Raw genomic sequence first — 17847 nt, forward strand, 5'->3', positions numbered from 1 at the left:
TTTTGAACTATAAAATACCCAGGATAAACAAAGCTATTCTGAGCAAAAAGAAGAAAACTAGAGGAATTACATTACTTCATTTTTATTATACTATAGAGATGTAGTAAGCAGAATGACATCATACTGTCAAAAACAGACACATAGATCAGTGGAACAGAACAGAGAACCCAGAAACAAATTCATACACTTACAGTGAATTCATTTTCAACAAGTGTGCCAAGAATATACATTGGGTAAATGACAGCCTCTTCAATCAGTGATGCTGGCAAAACTGGATAGAGAATAGACACCCATTTTTCATGATGAGATTATTCCATTGCATGCCTATATCAAAGTCTTTCTTGCACCCCATAAATATTCACACCTACCATAGATGTAGAAAACCCTAAATACTCCAAAAATTGTTATAACTAATAAATGACTTTAGTAAGTTTGCAGAATTCACAATAAACATAGAATTAGTAGTTTTTCTGTAAACCAATAGCAAACTAATATAAAAAGAAATTAGGTAGTAATTTCATTTATAGTGGACACAGAGAAATACTTAGGAATAAAGTTAACCAAAAATAGAAAGATCTCTACAATAAAAACGATAAAGCAGCCAGGCACGGTGGCTCAAGCCTGTAATCCCAGCACTTTGGGAGCCTGAGACGGGTGGATCACGAAGTAGAGAGAACGAGACCATCCTGGTCAACATGGTGAAATCCCGTCTCTACTAAAAATACAAAAAATTAGCTGGGCATGGTGGTGTGTGCCTGTAATCCCAGCTACTCAGGAGGCTGAGGCAGGAGAATTGCCTGAACCCAGGAGGCGGAGGTTGCTGTGAGCCGAGATCACACCATTGCACTCCAGCCTGGGTAACAAGAGCGAAATTCCATCTCAAAAAAATAAAAATAAAAATAAAATAAAGCATTGATGAAAGAAATAGAAGGGAATCCAAACAAATGAAAAGGTATTCTGTGTTCATGGATTGGGAGAATTAATATTATTGAAATGCCAATATTAACCAAAGACATCTACATGTTTAATAAAATCCTTATCAAAATGACAATTCAATTTTTCACAGATTTTTAAAGCAATGTTCAAATTCATATGGAAATGTAAAGACTCCAAATAGACAAAGCAATCTTGAACAAAAAGAGCAAAGTTAGGACATCATGCTACATGAGTTTAAAATATCTGCAAAGATACACTAAACAAAATGTGTGGTTCTGACATACAACAGATACATAAACCAATGGAACAGAATAGAAAACCTAAGAATAAATCAATACACTTACAGCTAACGAAAGTGTCAAGAACACATATTGGGGAAAGAACAGTTATTTCAATAATGATGTTGGGAAAACTGGATATCTACACTCAGAAAAATGAAACTAGACCCTATCTCTCCCCACACATGAAAACCAAAACGAAATGGCTTAAAGACTTAAATGTAAGACCTGAAACTATGGATACACTTGAAGAAAGCATAAGGAAATAACTTCATGACATTGGACTGGACAAGGATTTTTTAAAGAAAAGTACAGGAAAAGGATTTTTTGAAGAAAAGCATAGGCAATAATAGCAAAAATAGACAAACAGGATTGTGCCAAGCTAAAAAAAAAAGAAAAATATAAAACTTCTCTGCTCATTAAAGGAAATAACTAACGAAATGAAGAGACAACTCACAAAGTGGAAAAAAATGCAAATTTCTTGTCTGACAAGAGATTAACACCGTACTATATAAGAAGCTCGAAAAACTCAATAGCGAGAAACCTTATAATTGGATTTAAAATGGGCAAAAGATCTAAATAGACATTTCTAAAAAGAATACATACAAATGGCCAACAGATACATTTTTAAATGGTCAAAATCACTAATCATCAGGGAAATGCAAATCAAAACCTAAATGAGATATCCCCTCACACCAGTTCAAATGGCTATTAGCAATAATAATAATACTAACAAACACTGGTAAGGATGTGGAGAAAGGGCTACTCTGTGCTGTTGTTGGAAATGTAAATTGGTACGGCCATTATGGAAAACAGTATAGTAGTTTCTCAAAAATTCCAAATTGAATTACCACATAATCCAGCAATCCCATTACTGAGTACATACTTGAAGACCATGAAATCAGTATGTCAGAGAGACAGCTACACTCCCAGTAAGCAGCACTATTCACAATTGCTGAGATATGGTATCAACTTAAATGCCCATATACAGATGAATGAATAAAGAACATGTGGCATATATATATATATATCACACACACATCTGCAACTATAAAACGAAATGAAATCTTGTCATTTGCGGCAACATAAATGAACTCGGGGAATATTATGTTAAGTAAAATAATCCACGCATAGAAAGACAAACCTCACATGATATCACTCCTCAGTGTTATCTAAGAAAAACTGATCTCGTAGAAGTAGAGAGTAGAATAACGATTACCAGTAGCTGGGGAGGGGGATAGTGGGGGAGATCCGGAGAGGTTCGCCTGTGCTTGCAAAGTCACAGTTACACAGCAAGAGTAAGTTCTGATGTGCTGTTACACAGTAGGGTGACCATAACAAATAACCGTGTCGCATAAACTTCAACATAGCCAGGAGAGATTTTCAATGTTACCACCAAAAGAAATGATAAATATTTAAAGGGATGGATTTGGCAATTAGTCTGATTTACTCATTACGCTAAGTATATATTATTTGAAATAGTACACTGTCCACCACCCATGTGTACAACTGTTATGTTTCAATTATATAAAAGTGTTAATTAAAACATATGAGAAGTTTTATCAACAACAACAAATAATTGCAAAGCTAGGGGACTTACCCTACAGACGTTAGACACTGTAGAACTGCGGTATTCAAGACAGTGTTGTATTCACGTCAAGAGACACAAACAGACCAGGGCAACAGCACTTGGAGTCCGGAAATAGACCCACATGTATGTGGTCAATTTGTTTTTTGATAAAGGAATAATAATTCAGTGAGGAAAGAATAATATTTTCAACAAATATTCTGGAACTATTGTATCTCTCCTCAAAAATAGCTTTGATTTACACCTCACTTTTGAAACAAGTATTAAATATAAATAAATTATAGATTTAAAATAAAAAGAATATTATAAAAAATCTAGGATAAAAATAGTTGAAAATGTATTTCCTGTGTCAGGAAAAGACTTATTAAATATAATTTCAAAAGTGTGATCCATTAATATACAATAAATTGGACTTCATCAAATTTAAAAACTTCTCTGCTTGGGCAACATTTGAAGAGAGTTCACAAAAGAATATATGCAGATGGCAAGATGAAAGATGACAATGAAAGATGCTCAATGTCATTATTCTTTGGGGAAATGAAAATTAAAATTTAACAGATCACAACACATCAATTAGAATGTCCAAAATTTAAAAGGGTGACTGTAGGGATATGTTGAAATGTAAAACCCTCTGGAAAACAGTTTTGCAGTTCCTTAAAATGTTCAAAACACAAATCCATTATATCCAGTTATTACACTACTTGAATTTTACCCAAATGTAATAAAAGCATATGTCAGTGCAAAAACTTGTTCATTAATATTTATATCAGCTTTATCTGAAACACACTCAAACTTGAAATCAAGCAACTGTGCATAATGGGATAATAAACAGTTTTTACAAATGGTGATACAGTCACCGATAAAACACAACTCAGCATTAAATGGATGATGACTTGATGAATGCTGTTAAATATATAATATTAAAATAATTATGCTGTGTGAAAGAAGCCACAAAAACTCATACATGCATTAAGACTCCACTTATATAACAATCTGGAAAATGCAAACTAAGACAATGTTGCAATATTGATCACCCCCACTCAGGAATTTGAAAATATACATATTTAGAAAAGAAAGCAAATGAGAATTAAAACAGCTCTTCCAATAATGTGTCCCATGTACATGTGTGTATAAATTCAAGACACATACATACACAACTTTCTATTATTTGAATAACCCTTTCCCATGTCTTCTAAAGTGTACATTTTATTTTAATTGTAATACATAAGTTTCTACATAATTAGGTGTGGGCTCTTTTAGTTTAACTATAGAATAGCATTTATACCCCTTTTGCCTGTGAAATATACATCACGTTTGTTATCAATGATTTATAAGCTGGTGGGTTTTCAAGAGTTAGTTTATAGAGACACATTACTTTTTTTGAGGTGGATTCTCTTTTAGATCATAAAATGCCAGCATATTTTACCACCAAGTGTTATAAAATACACAGAACAAGAGGCTCATTATCCCCACATTGTGTGACTCTATAATTTGTTTTCAACCTTTATAAATTGAATGTGTAAAGAACTAGGAGGATTTCTTTCTCAAATTGAAAAAAAAAAAAAATAGATTCTGACATCCCTCCAAAAATAAAGACCAATTGTCAGTTTCATTAATAGAATATTTTGTCTAAATACACACACACACACACACACCCCTTCAAGAAAGCTAAAATTGAATGAATTAAATACACAGCAATTAGATTATGAATTTTAGGCTAGCTGATGTTAAATGTTGCTACATCATTATTATGCCCTGCCAATGTAAGCCACCATAGTGCCAGAAACTAGGTCCAGTTATAATGCCACAAAGCTTGCTGTTCTTACCAAGACTCAGCTGTTTGTATTGAATTCCTTGGATTCAATGAGCCTTTGCAAATTTTCATATTAAAAGCTGATGCTATTTTTGCTATTTTTCTGTTGCTTTTATACGAAAGCAAATTTTTGTCAATCCCACTCATCTTTCTTTTCTGATGCCACTGCAGAAATGGATTTTTAAGGTTTTCTGTAATTCCTTAGCTCTCCCCAGCATGATTAGAGACTCTAGTCACTCTACTTCAGCTGCCCATCTTCTATGTGGGGTATGTACACATATATAATGATGTGTCCAAATGATTATGATTTGTCAAATATAAATATTTCTATAGGAATAGCTACCAGAGTTAGTATGTTTGTAAAATAAGTGTAATGTTATTAATTTAAACTAATATAAACAATTTGATTATATTATTTTATATACTGTCTGATATAAAGATCATTATATTAATATTTTAATGAAGAGTTAATACTTCATTATGTTACTCCCTGCTAATTAGAGGAGAAACTTATTGAAAAATGGTATTTTTGTGGGAGATCTATTTCAGGATGAAGAAATTTCAGTTAAAAATATGTAAAAATGACACATGTAATCAACCATGACCTAATGGGCTAGGTAAACACAGCAATGTGATGTAGGCCTGGTGTCTGGGCCTGTATGCCTTGACTGCTAATCCATGGAGGGAATTATCACAGCATCACTTGATATTGATTCAATTATCCCTGTTTTGTTCATCAGCTAGATCACTGTCCTGCCTTTTCTCTTTTCAACAGAAAATTATCAAGGCAAGTTGAATTTCAACATGTTTACTGTAAAAATGAACCAAATCAGGCCGGGCACGATTGCTCACACCTGTAATCCCAGCACTTTCAGAGGGCAAGGTGAGAGGATCACTTAAGGTCAGGAGTTTGAGACCAGCCTGGCCAACATGGTGAAACCCTGTCTGTACTAAAAATGCAAAAAGTAGCCAAGCATGGTGGTGCATGCCTGTAATCCAAGCTGCTCAGGAGGATGAGGCAGGAGAATTGCTTGAACCTGGGAGGTGGAGGTTGCAGTGAGCCGAGATCAGGCCACTGCGTTCCAACCTGGGTGACAAAAGAATACTCTGTCTCAAAAGAAAAAAAAAAAAAAAAAAAAAAAACTAATAGAAAATAATTAAAAAAAAAAACAACAGGTGAATTTGTCCCAGATGCATAGAGAAAATGAAATACTTACTCTTCACTAAAAGTGAAGTTAGAGATTCACTAGTGTGATTTCAAGTGGGTACCATAACTAAGATTATGTAGTTGGTAAACTAATTTTAAGTATAGGCTGTTTTTTTTTCTCTCTTATTTTTGAACTCCCGTTTGGTTGTTTTGCAACCACAAATTTTATCACCATGTCCTGTGCTTGTTTTACAATTTTGGTTTCTTTATTTTAAAAAATTATGATTAAAAATATTTGGATAGTTCCTTAATCGCTAAATTATGCATTTTTTATAATGGTTTATTTCCTCATACAGTTTATAATTTTGGACTCAACCCTGTTCTTCACATAGAGTGTTTTTCTTGAAAGCCTCATGCATTCTGGAGTGTGGCAGAGTTCCTGCGGAGCTAATCTTAGCACTGGGCTCTGCTGGACGGCAGCGGCGTTCTCTCTCTGTTTTGCTTGTATTTTAATTTCTCTGGTTGGGGTGGTGGTACCACCTGGGTAGCACAAGCTGAAAACCAAATCTCAGGGAGCCGAGAAGTTCTGATTCACTGTGGCTTGGGTAACTTTTAATGTTTGTTTTGATCCTACAACATCAGGAACATGAGGGAGTTTTTAATGTGTATGTCATCGCAGATTTGACTAAGTAGGAAATGGACTCTAGTCCTTAACGCATTGTTAGCATACTATGCGGTGAGTTTTCCCAATTTTGCAGTAATACAAATGTTGAACTATAAACTCATCCTATTTTTTAAAAATTCTTCATATATGTGATGGAAACTAGCAGGAAAAAACTCTGTTAACTCTTGTTTTCAGGTTTCTTAAATACCAGGATGCATTTGTTAGGACTTTCCAAATTCTGAGCTGCTAAGACAATTGAAATAAAACCTGAAATAGTTTTCAATTATGTAATTTCAGATTTAAAATAATTATGTAATGAAAAACATTAACATGCTTGCAAATAAAATGATAAATACTGATGCACGTCTATGCTTACGTATGTGTATGTGTCGGAATATTATGTACCCGGTGTTAGAATATTAAACCGTTTTTATTATTTTTTCTATGTGTGATTCATTCAAATTCTCATTTATTTTACTTAGTATTATTCTAAACCTGGGTATAAGCAAAGGCAGCAAGGAGTGCTGTCAGTCAATAAGCTGACTCTGTGAGAAGTGTTGGCTGCAGTTGTCATCACGATTACAGAACAGCTTTGGGGCTACAGGGCAATGACCGCTTGTAGTAACATATTACATCTATATCAATATTTTCCATGCTGAGGTTAGAATGGGAGGGTGATGACACAGGTCTAAAGTCATCCTTAAATTAAAAAAGTAACATTTTTTATTTTGGACAACTCACAAACCAATAGATTCCCGTTTTAATAGATCTGACAGGCCTTGTCTACTGATAGGCATTAGAATCTTCTCCCATGGCTGATGCTTCCTTGTGTTTGAGCAATTTCTTATTAATGACATTTTCCCTCTACTGGAACCCTATTAAAGAATTAAACTGTAGCTCTCAAGATGACGTCTATCTTGGACTACACCTGTCTATATTTGTTAAGATGACATCCATGTTAGAATCACCAGGGACAGCATGAGAGCAACAAAGGGAGCTTTCCAGATGTCAAAAGAGAGCAGGTAAGCAGAGGCTACAGATGACAGCTCTGCTCCCCACACTGTAAGTAAGGGCCTTAAAATCAGAGGCTACAGGTGACAGCTCTGCTCCCCACACTGTAAGTAAGGGCCTTAAAATCAGAGGCTACAGGTGACAGCTCTGCTCCCCACACTGTAAGTAAGGGCCTTAAAATCAGAGGCTACAGGTGACAGCTCTGCTCCCCACACTGTAAGTAAGGGCCTTAAAAACAGAGGGTACTGGTGACAGCTCTGCTCCCCACACTGTAAGTAAGGGCCTTAAAAACAGAGGGTACTGGTGACAGCTCTGCTCCCCACACTGTAAGTAAGGGCCTTAAAAACAGAGGGTACTGGTGACAGCTCTGCTCCCCACACTGTAAGTAAGGGCCTTAAAATCAGAGGCTACAGGTGACAGCTCTGCTCCCCACACTGTAACTAAGGGCCTTAAAAACAGCTACAGGCTGCTGCAGAATGTGACAAGACCCATACACCTCTCCAACCTCTGCATTTATCCAAAATATCAACTTTGCTCAGCGCTGAGGGCCTTAAGGTAGGAGGGAGGGGATCCCTGGAGCTGAAAAGAACTAGTTCAGATCTTAGTAGACACGATGAACTCTCCGACACTGTTCTCCCGAGTGTTCTAGTTACACATGGCTCTGCAGCTTGTTCTGGTCTAACAGCATCATTACTGATACAATTTCTACAAAACATAAATTCTGTATTCCAAAGACTAAGTGTCAACCTTTAGAAACGTTAATGATAATAATAGCATAGACTGAGAACTTTACATGTGCTATTATTTAATCCTCTAAATAAACTTACAGGATTGTCTCCCTCATACAAATGTTACAGATAAGGGAACTGGGGTTTAGATGAGAAAAGGATCTCACATTTTATAAGTTGAAGAGCATTTAAACAGTTTTGTCATTAAAATTAATTTGTGATTTGTGAATAATTTATAAGTAGCTATCATAGATACTTAGATTTGATCAATGGTTTCAAATCAAAGTTCATATCAAGTGTAACAAGTTTATAGAGATGAATAATCAAAATTATTTTTGTTCTATGCATTAACTAAGACTCATTTGAAATACATCGGCAAATTGTGAAAAATCCATCAGAATTTTGAGATAAATTAAAAGTAGGCTTCCCAAAAGTTAAGATATACTAAAACTATCTTATATATATAAGACTGTAAGTTCTTCAACAATGTATTTAAATCAATATAATTATTTTGTATAAACAATAATTTTTGACTTACATACACATTTTTAAAACTATTTTTTAATATAAGTAGAGGAACAAATATATTTCATAATGTGAAAGAAATGTGTTTCTCGCCAAAGATGTAAATGACAGTATCAGTTATCTCTGTCTAGAAATCAGATAGCATTATTTCTATAATAAATAAAATTAGAGAAATATAATATTTAGTTTTCCATGTATGCTTTGATCTTACCTGTTGATTTACAGGAAAGTTTCTGTTGATTTTTTTAATCTGCAATGATAAATAAATAATAAAAGTGAGAAGAACAAGAATATGGTAACACAAGGTCCCAGAATTTTATGCAGATGACTTTTAGTGAGCGAATATATTAATATACTATTTTCATATACTGAAATCATCACATACAAAACAACATATATCAACAGATATTTTTCTTTTTAAAATTGGCTATCAAATTATCCTACATTTCATATGAAAGCATTTTGGAAAAGATTTCCCTTTAAAATTTTTTTAACTATGAGAAACCAAAAGCCTGTGCTCAAACACTACTGAATGATTGATTATCTAACAAGAATGTAGAGAGTAGCTTTCTGTGGTTTATTTTTGCACTTTGAAATTATATTTGTGTTGGCACTCGAGAGAACAGGGAAGTACAACATCCAAACGCTAAAGGATAAAGTGTGTGTGTTGAATATTTTCAGTCAAGACTCCTGATAAAGTATAACATTTACTTTAAGAAAATTTAATCAATGACATTTTATAAGAATTTAAAGTAGATCTTCAGAGAAACCATTTCTTCTGTGATATATCATGGAAACGAACTTTATAAACCAAACAAAAATGAACATTAGGTTTGGATAAAAAAACTTACATTGCACAACGTCTTTGTTCAATAGTGCTTTTACTGGTTAAAACAATGATCTTCTAATGACTTTATAGAGAAACTTAAACATGCTAACTCTGCATACACTCTGGTGTATACATTTACACCAGAATTAATGTAGACTATTTTCACTCATGAATTGTCATTGACTTATTTTATTTTGTTCTTTTTTCATTCCCTTTTGTCCTTCTGACTACTGTGAAATAACAGTTTATTTAACAGAAAAAATACACAACGTTGGAAAATCAACAAAGGTCACATCTACAAGAACAGATTTACTAGCAAGATATTTGTCACTAAAAATGTAGAAATAGAAAGTGGAGAAATCAGAATGCTTTTACACTGTTGATGAAAGTGTAAATTAGTTCAATCATTGTGAAAGACAGTGTGGCAATTCCTCAAGGATCTAGAAATAGAAATACAATTTGACCCAGCAATCCCATTACTGGATAAATACCCAAAGGATTATAAATCAGTTTATTATAAAGACACATCCACATGTACGTTTATTGTAGCACTGTTCACTGCAGTAAAGATTTGGAACCAACCCAAATGTCCATCAAAGATAGACTAGATAAAGAAAATGTGGCACATATACACCATGGAATATTATGCAGCCATAAAAAAGGATGAGTTCATGTCCTTTGCAGGGACATGGATGAAGTAGAAAATCATCATTCTCAGCAAACTGATGCAAGAACAAAGAACCAAATACCACATGTTCTCATTCATAAGTGAGTGTTGAACAATGAGAACACATGGAAACAGGGAGGGGAACATCACACACTGTGGCCTGTCAGGGAATGGGGGATAGGGGAGAGTGAGCATTAAGAGAAATACCTAATGTAGATGATGGGGTGAAAGATGCAGCAAACCACCATGGAATGTGTATATATATCTATGTAACAAATCTGTATGTTCTGCATATGTACCCCAGAACTTAAAGTATAATAAATAAATTTTTTTAAATGTAAAAATAAAAGAAAATTTAAAAACATATGTGAGATCTGAGTAATGTTAGGTACAGAAACCATGTACTTCTTACATTATTGTAATAATTTCAAAATACCTTTTGGCTCTGCTGAAGAATCTGCTAAAGAATCTCTGAACTTACTGATATGCCTTCAGCTAAAATCAGCAGAGCCTGGAAATGCAGATGGAAAAAACTGATCTCTAAATATCTTTTATTAATCAGTTTAAAAAATCTACACTGAGTACTTTGTCAAACTCTACTTCTGGCTATATTTTACATTAGAATATCTGTATCTAAAAATAGAATATAAAAAAGTAAAGGAATAGTATATTAATGGAGAGGGATTATAACAAGACAGTGAGATATACCAACAGCTAGAATAATATGTAACAAAAATAATAATTAATATGTAAAAATATGTTTGGAAAATATTGAAATGGTCTTTAGAAAATTACGTGTAGATTGTTTTTGTCAGGTGGCAAATACAATAATGTAATAATAACATAGAACAAGGCATTAAGTCAATTATTGAAGAAGTAATATTCTTTGAAGTGAAATAATAAATTGTGTTCCTCTTATAAATTGATGTCATCATAACCTTTCAAACACTATTTCTATATAACTTTGTAATACTTTATACATGAATGATTTATGTTATCCCAGGATTATGTAAAAATATTCAAAAGGAATGAGTCAATGCTTAAATACTGCAACGTGTATTATCAATAGATTTATTTGGCAAGAAAGGAACTTGTATAAGCTGATTTCTACTGAAATCTGTAGCTTTTTAGTCGTGTATGAGGGTAAGATAATCTATTCATGTTTATTCATGTCTTCATGGAAATAAAAACTTAAATAACTAAACTATTGATTGCACAGGAATGGAAGGCAGATCATCAAAATGGGACATATGATGTCCAGCACAGAAAACTCCACCTGTTGCCCTCATTGTGGCAGCACGAAAAGGACATATATTGTATTCAGGGATTTTTCCTGATGTTGTAGATACAAAATAATTCCTTGTTAAGATTTTAAATATGCTAACATTTTAAAATAAAACAATAACTGAGGAAAGAGAGAAAATAATGAGAAATGTGATGGTTGGGTGGCTGGCAAGATGGCCGAATAGGAGCAGCTCTAGTCTGCAGCTGCCAGTGAGATCAATGCAGGGGGATGATTTCTGCATTTCCGATTGAGGTGTCCAGCTCATCTCACTGGGACTCGTTAGACAGTGAGTGCTGCTGATGGTGGGTGAGCCATCACCTCACCTGGGAAGTGCAAGGGGTTGGGGAACTCCCTCCCCTAGCCAAGGGAAGCTGTAAGGGACAGTGCCATGAGAAATGGTGCACTCCGGCCCAGATACTATGCTTTTTCTATGGTCCTCACAACCTGTGGACCAGGAGATTTTCTCTGGTGCCTACAGCACAAGGGCCCTCTGTTTCAAGCAAAAAACTGGGCAGCCATTTGGGCAGACAATGAGCTAGCTGCAGGAGTTTTTGCTTTTTTTTCATGCCCCAGTGGCACTTGGAATGTCAATAAGACAGAACTGTACACTCCCCAGGAAAGGGGGCTGAAGCCAAAGAGCCAAGTGGTCTAGCTCAGCAGATCCCACCCCATGGAGCCCAGCAAGCTAAGATCCACCAGCTTGAAATTTTCACTGCCAGCACAGCATTCTGAAATTGACCTGGGACACTAGAGCTTGGTGAGGGGAGGAGCATCTGCCATTGCTGAGGCTGGAGTAGGCATATTTCCCCTCACAGTGAAAACAAAGCCACCAGGAAGGTAAATCTGGGCGGAGGCCACTGCAGCCCAGCAAAGCCCTGTGGCCAGACTGCCTCTCATGATTCCTTCTTTCTGGGAAGGCCATCTCTTAAAGAAAGGCAGCAGCCCCAACTAGGGGCTTATAGATAAAACTTCCATCTCCCTGGAACAGAGCAACTGGGGAAAGGGGCAGCTGTGGGGACAGCTTCAGCAGACTTAAATGTTCCTGCCTCCCGGCTCTGAAGAGAGCAGCAGACCTCCCAGCACAGTGCTCAAGTTCTGCAAAAGGACAGACTGACTTTTCAAGTGTGTCCCTGACCCCAGTGCCTCCTAAATGGGAGACAGCTCCCAGCAGGGGTTGACAGACACCTCATGCAGGAGAGCTCTGACTGGCAACTGGCTGGTGCCCCTCTGAGACGAAGCCTCCAGAGGAAGAAACAGGCAGCAATCTTTGCTGTTCTGCAGACTCTGTTGGTGATACCCAAGCAAAGAGGGTCTAGAGTGGACCTCCAGAAACTCCAGCAGACCTGGATCAGAGGAGCCTGACTGTTAGAAGGTAAACTAACAAACAGAAAGAAACAGCATCAACACCAACAAAAAGGATGTCTAAACAGAAACCTCATTTGAAGGTCACCAACATCAAAGACCAATGGTAGATAAATCCACAAAGAGGAGGAAAGCCAGGAGAAAAGGCTGAAAATTCCAAAAACTAGAATGCCTCTCCTCCACCAAAGGTTCTCAACTCCTCACCAGCAAGGGAACAGAACTGGACAGAGAACGAGTGTGACAAATTGACAGAAGTAGGCTTCAGAAGGTGAGCAATGACAAACTCCTCCAAGCTAAAGGAGCATGTTCTAACCCAATATAAGGAAGCTACATACCAAGGAAAAAGGTTAGAGGAATAGGTATTAGAATAACTAGTTCAGAGAAGAATGTAAATGACCTGATGGAGCATAAAATCACAGCATGAGGACTGCATAAATCATACACAAGTATCAATTGCCAAACTGATCAGGCAGAAGAAAGGATATCAGAGATTGAAGATCAACTTAATGAAATAAAGTCTGAAGACAAGATTAGAGAAAAAAGAATGAAAAGAAATGAACAAATTATCCAAGAAATATGGGACTATATGAAAAGATTAAACCTATGTTTAATTGGTGTAGCTGAAAATGATGGGGAGAATGGAACCAAGCTGGAAAACACTCTTCAGCTCTTAAACTATTATCTCTTAAAACTTCCCCAACCTAGCAAGAAAGGCCAACATTCAAATTCAGGAAACACAGAGAACACCACAAATATACTACTAGAGGAGAGCAACCCCAAGACACATAATTATTAGATTCATTAAGGTTGAAATGAAACAAAAAAAAATGTTAAGGCAGCTGGAGAGACAGTTCAGGTTACCCACAAAGATCTCTCTGCAGGAACCCTACAAGCCAGAAGAGATTGGAGTCCAATATTTAACATTCTGAAAAAAAAAATCGTATAACCCAAAATTTCATATCCAACCTAAGCTTCATGAACGAAGAAAACAAAATCCTTTGCAGATAAGCAAATGCTGAGAGATTTTGTCACAATCAGACCTGCCTTACAAGACCTCCTGAAGGAAGCACTAGATATTGAAATGAAAAACTGGTAGCAGCACTGCAAACAAACAAACAAACAACAACAACAAAAAAAACAAATTGTAAAGACCATCAATACCATAAAAAAACAGCATCAACTAACAGGCAAAATAACCAGCTAGCATCATAACGACAGGATCAAATTCACACATAACAATATTAAGCTTAAATGTAAATGGGCTAAATGCCCCAATTAAAAGATGCAGACTGGCAAATTGGATAAAGACTTATGACCTGTTGGTGTGCTGTATTCAGGAGACCCATCTCACATGCAAAGACACACATAGGCTCAATATAAAGATGGAGGAATATTTATCAAGCAAATGGAAAGCAAAAGAAATGCAGGGGTTGCAATTTCAGTCTCTGATAAAACAGACTTGAAACCAAAAAAGATAAAAAAAGACAAGGGCATTACCTAGTGGTAAGGGGATCAATGCAACTAGAAGAGCTACCTATCCTAAATATATATGCACCCAATACAAGAGCTCCCGGATTCATGAAGCAAGTATTTAGAGACCTACAAAGAGACTTAGACTCCCATACAATGATAGTGGGATACTTTAACATTCCACTATAAATATTAGACAGATCAACGAGATAGAAAATTAACAAGAATATTCAGGACTTGAACTAAGCTCCAGCTGAACCAAGCATAGCTAATAGACATCTACAGAACTCTCACCCTAAATCAACAAAATATATCTTCTTTTCAGCACCACATTGCATTTATTCTAAAATTGACCACATAATCATAAGTAAAAGACTCCTCAGTAAATGCAAAAAAAAAAAAAAGGAAATTCTAAAAAAGTGTCTCTCAGACCATAGTGAAATCAAAGCAGAACTCAGGATTAAGAAACTACCTCAAAACCACACAACTACACGCAAACTGAACAACCTGCTACCCAGTGACTGGGGGTAAATAACAAAATTAAGGCAGAAGTCAATAAGTTCTTGGAAATGAATGAGAACAAAGGCACAACATACCAGAAGCTCTGGGACACGGCTAAAGCAGTGTTTAGAGGGAAAGTTATAGCACTAAATGCCCAAGGATAAATCAGGAAAGATCGAAAATCAACACACTAATACCACAATTAAAAGAAGTAGAGAAGTAAGAGCAAGCAAATTCAAAAACTAGCAGAAGACAAGAAATAACTAAGATCAGAGCAGAACTGAAGGAGATAGGGACATGAAAAATGATTCAAAAAATCAGTGAATCCAGGAGGTGATTTTCTGCAAAGATTAACAAAATAGACAGACCCCTAGCCAGTGCAATAAAGAAGAAAAGAGAAAAGAATCAAATAGACACAATAAAAATGATAAAGGGTTATCACCACTGAAATACAAACTACCATCAGAGAATACTATAAACAACACCTCTACACAAATAACCTAGAAAATCTAGAAGAAATGGAAAAATTCCTAGATACCTATACCCTCCCAAGATTAAACCAGGAAGAAGTAGAATTCCTGATTAGACCAATAACAATTTCTGAAATTGGGACAGTAATTAATAGACTACCAACCAAAAAAAGGCCAGGACCAGACAGATTCACAGCCAAATCCTACCAGAGGTACAAAGAGGAGCTGGTACCATTCCTTCAGAAACTATTCCAAACAACAGAAAAAGAGGGACGCCTCCCTAACTGATTTTTTGGGACCAGCATCATCCTGATACCAAAACCTGGCAGAGACACAACAAAAAAGGAAAATTTAAGGCCAATATTCCTGATGAACATTGACATGAAAATCCTCAATAAAATAACTGGCAAAGCAAATCCAGCAGCACCTCAAAAAACTTATCCACCATGATCAAGTCAGCTTAATCCCTGGAGTGAAAATCTGGTGTAACATATGCAAATCAACAAACAATCCATCATATAAACAGGACCAATGACAAAAAACACGATTATCTCAATAGATGCAGAAAAGGCGCCATCATTTCAGCCCAAAATCTCCTTAGCTGATAAGCAACTTCAGCAAAGTCTCAGAATACAAAATCAATGTACAAAAATCACAAGCCTTCCTATACATTAATAATAGACAAACAGGGAAACAAGTCATAAATAAACACCCATTCACAATTGCTACAAAAAGAATAAAATGTCTTGGAATAAACTTTACAATGGATGTGAAGGACCTCTTCAAGGAAAAGGACAAACCACTGCTCAAGGAAATAAGAGGGAACACAAACAAATGAATAAACATTCCATCAATATTATGAAAATGCCTGTATTTCCCAAAGTAATTTATAGATCCAGTGTTACCCCATCAAGCTATCACTGACTTTCTTCACAGAATTAGAAAAAACTACTTTAAATTTAATATGGAACCAAAAAAAGAGGTCTTATAGCCAAGGCAATCCTAAGGAAAAAGAACAAAGCCAGAAGCATCAAAGGACCTGACTTCAAACTATTCTAAGGCTACAGTAACCAAAACAGCACGGTACTGGTACCAAAACAGATATATAGACCAATGGAACAGAACACAGGCCTCAGAAATAAGCCACACATCTACAACTGAACTTTGACAAAACCAGTGGAAACAAGCAATGGGGAGAGGATTCCATATTTAATAAATGGTGTTGGGAAAACTGGACCTCTTTTGTACACCTTATACAAAAATTAACTCACTATGGACTATAGATTTAAACATAAGATGAAACACCATAAAAACCCTAGAAGAAAACCTAGTCAATACCATTCAAGACATAGGCAGGGGCAAAGACTTAGTTACTAAAACACCCAAAGCAATGGCAACAAAAGCTGAGATTTACAAATGGGATCTTATTAAACTAAAGAGCTTCTGCAAAGCAGTAGAGACTATAATCAATGCGAACAGGCAACCTACAGAATGGGAGAAAATGTTTGCAATCTGTCCATCTGACATGGGCTAGCATCCAGCATCTATGAAGAACTTTACAAATTTACAAGAAAAAACAATTCCATCAAAAAGTGAGCAGAGGATATGAATAGACACTTCTCAAAAGAAGACATTTATGTTGCCAACAACATTTGAAAAAAAAAGCTCATCACTGGTCCTTAGAGAAATGCAAATGAAACCACAATGAGATACCATCTCACCCCAGTTAGAATCACCATCATTAAAAAGTCAGGAAACAACAGATGCTGGAGAGGATGTGGAGAAATAGGAATGCTTTTACACTGTTGGCGGGAGTGTAAACTAGTTCAACCATTGTGGGACACAGTGTAGTGATCCTTCAAGGACTTAGAACAAGAAATACCATTTGACCCAGCAATCCCATTATTGGGTATATACCCAAAGGATTATAAATCATTCTAATATAAAGACACATGCACACGTATATTTACTGCAGCACTGCTCACTACACAGACTTGGAACCAACCCAAATGCCCATCAAGGATAGACTGGATGAAGAAAATGTGGCACCTATACATCATGGAATACTATGCAGCCATAAAAAAGGATAAGTTCATGTCCTTTGCAGGGACATGGATGAAGCCAGAAACCCTGATTCTCAGCAAACTAACACAGGAACAGAAAACCAAACACTGTATGTTCTCACTCATAAATGAGAACACATGGTCACAGGGAGGGGAACATCACACACTGTGGCCTCTCAGGGGGTGGGGGGCTAGGAGAAGGAGAGCATTAGGAGAAATACCTAATGTAGATGACGAGTTGGTGGGTGCAACAAACAAGTATGGCACGTGTATACCTATGTAACAGACTTGCATGTTCTGCACACGTATCTCATAACCCGAAGCACATTTAAAGGAAGAGAAAACAATAATGAAAAATAGGGAGAATTTTTACATTTCACATCTTGGAGATTTTAAAAGCTGATTTTTAACAGTCTGACATGTTAAAATATACACATACATTTAGTATAAAGTCAGTGGAAAAATCACAGCAATGAAAACATATTTCTCATATACTGAACAACAATTAGT

The 17847-nt window shown here is 35.9% G+C and overlaps 1 protein-coding gene across 7 annotated transcripts in view; it reads right to left on the reverse strand.

Moving 5' to 3' along the window:
* SNTG1 (syntrophin gamma 1) overlaps positions 1 to 17847 on the reverse strand; it is a 924527-nt gene that overhangs the window by 232945 nt on the left and 673735 nt on the right. For all 7 annotated transcript variants that reach the window (XM_017965333.4, XM_035276805.3, XM_054246489.2 and 4 more), the window contains one exon: positions 8902 to 8940. In XM_017965333.4, coding sequence (XP_017820822.2) covers positions 8902 to 8940 — 39 coding nt within the window. The remainder of the gene's footprint in view (positions 1 to 8901; positions 8941 to 17847) is intronic.

The sequence above is a fragment of the Callithrix jacchus genome, chromosome 16 (assembly GCF_049354715.1).
Source record: "Callithrix jacchus isolate 240 chromosome 16, calJac240_pri, whole genome shotgun sequence".
NCBI classification, from domain to species: domain Eukaryota; kingdom Metazoa; phylum Chordata; class Mammalia; order Primates; family Cebidae; genus Callithrix; species Callithrix jacchus.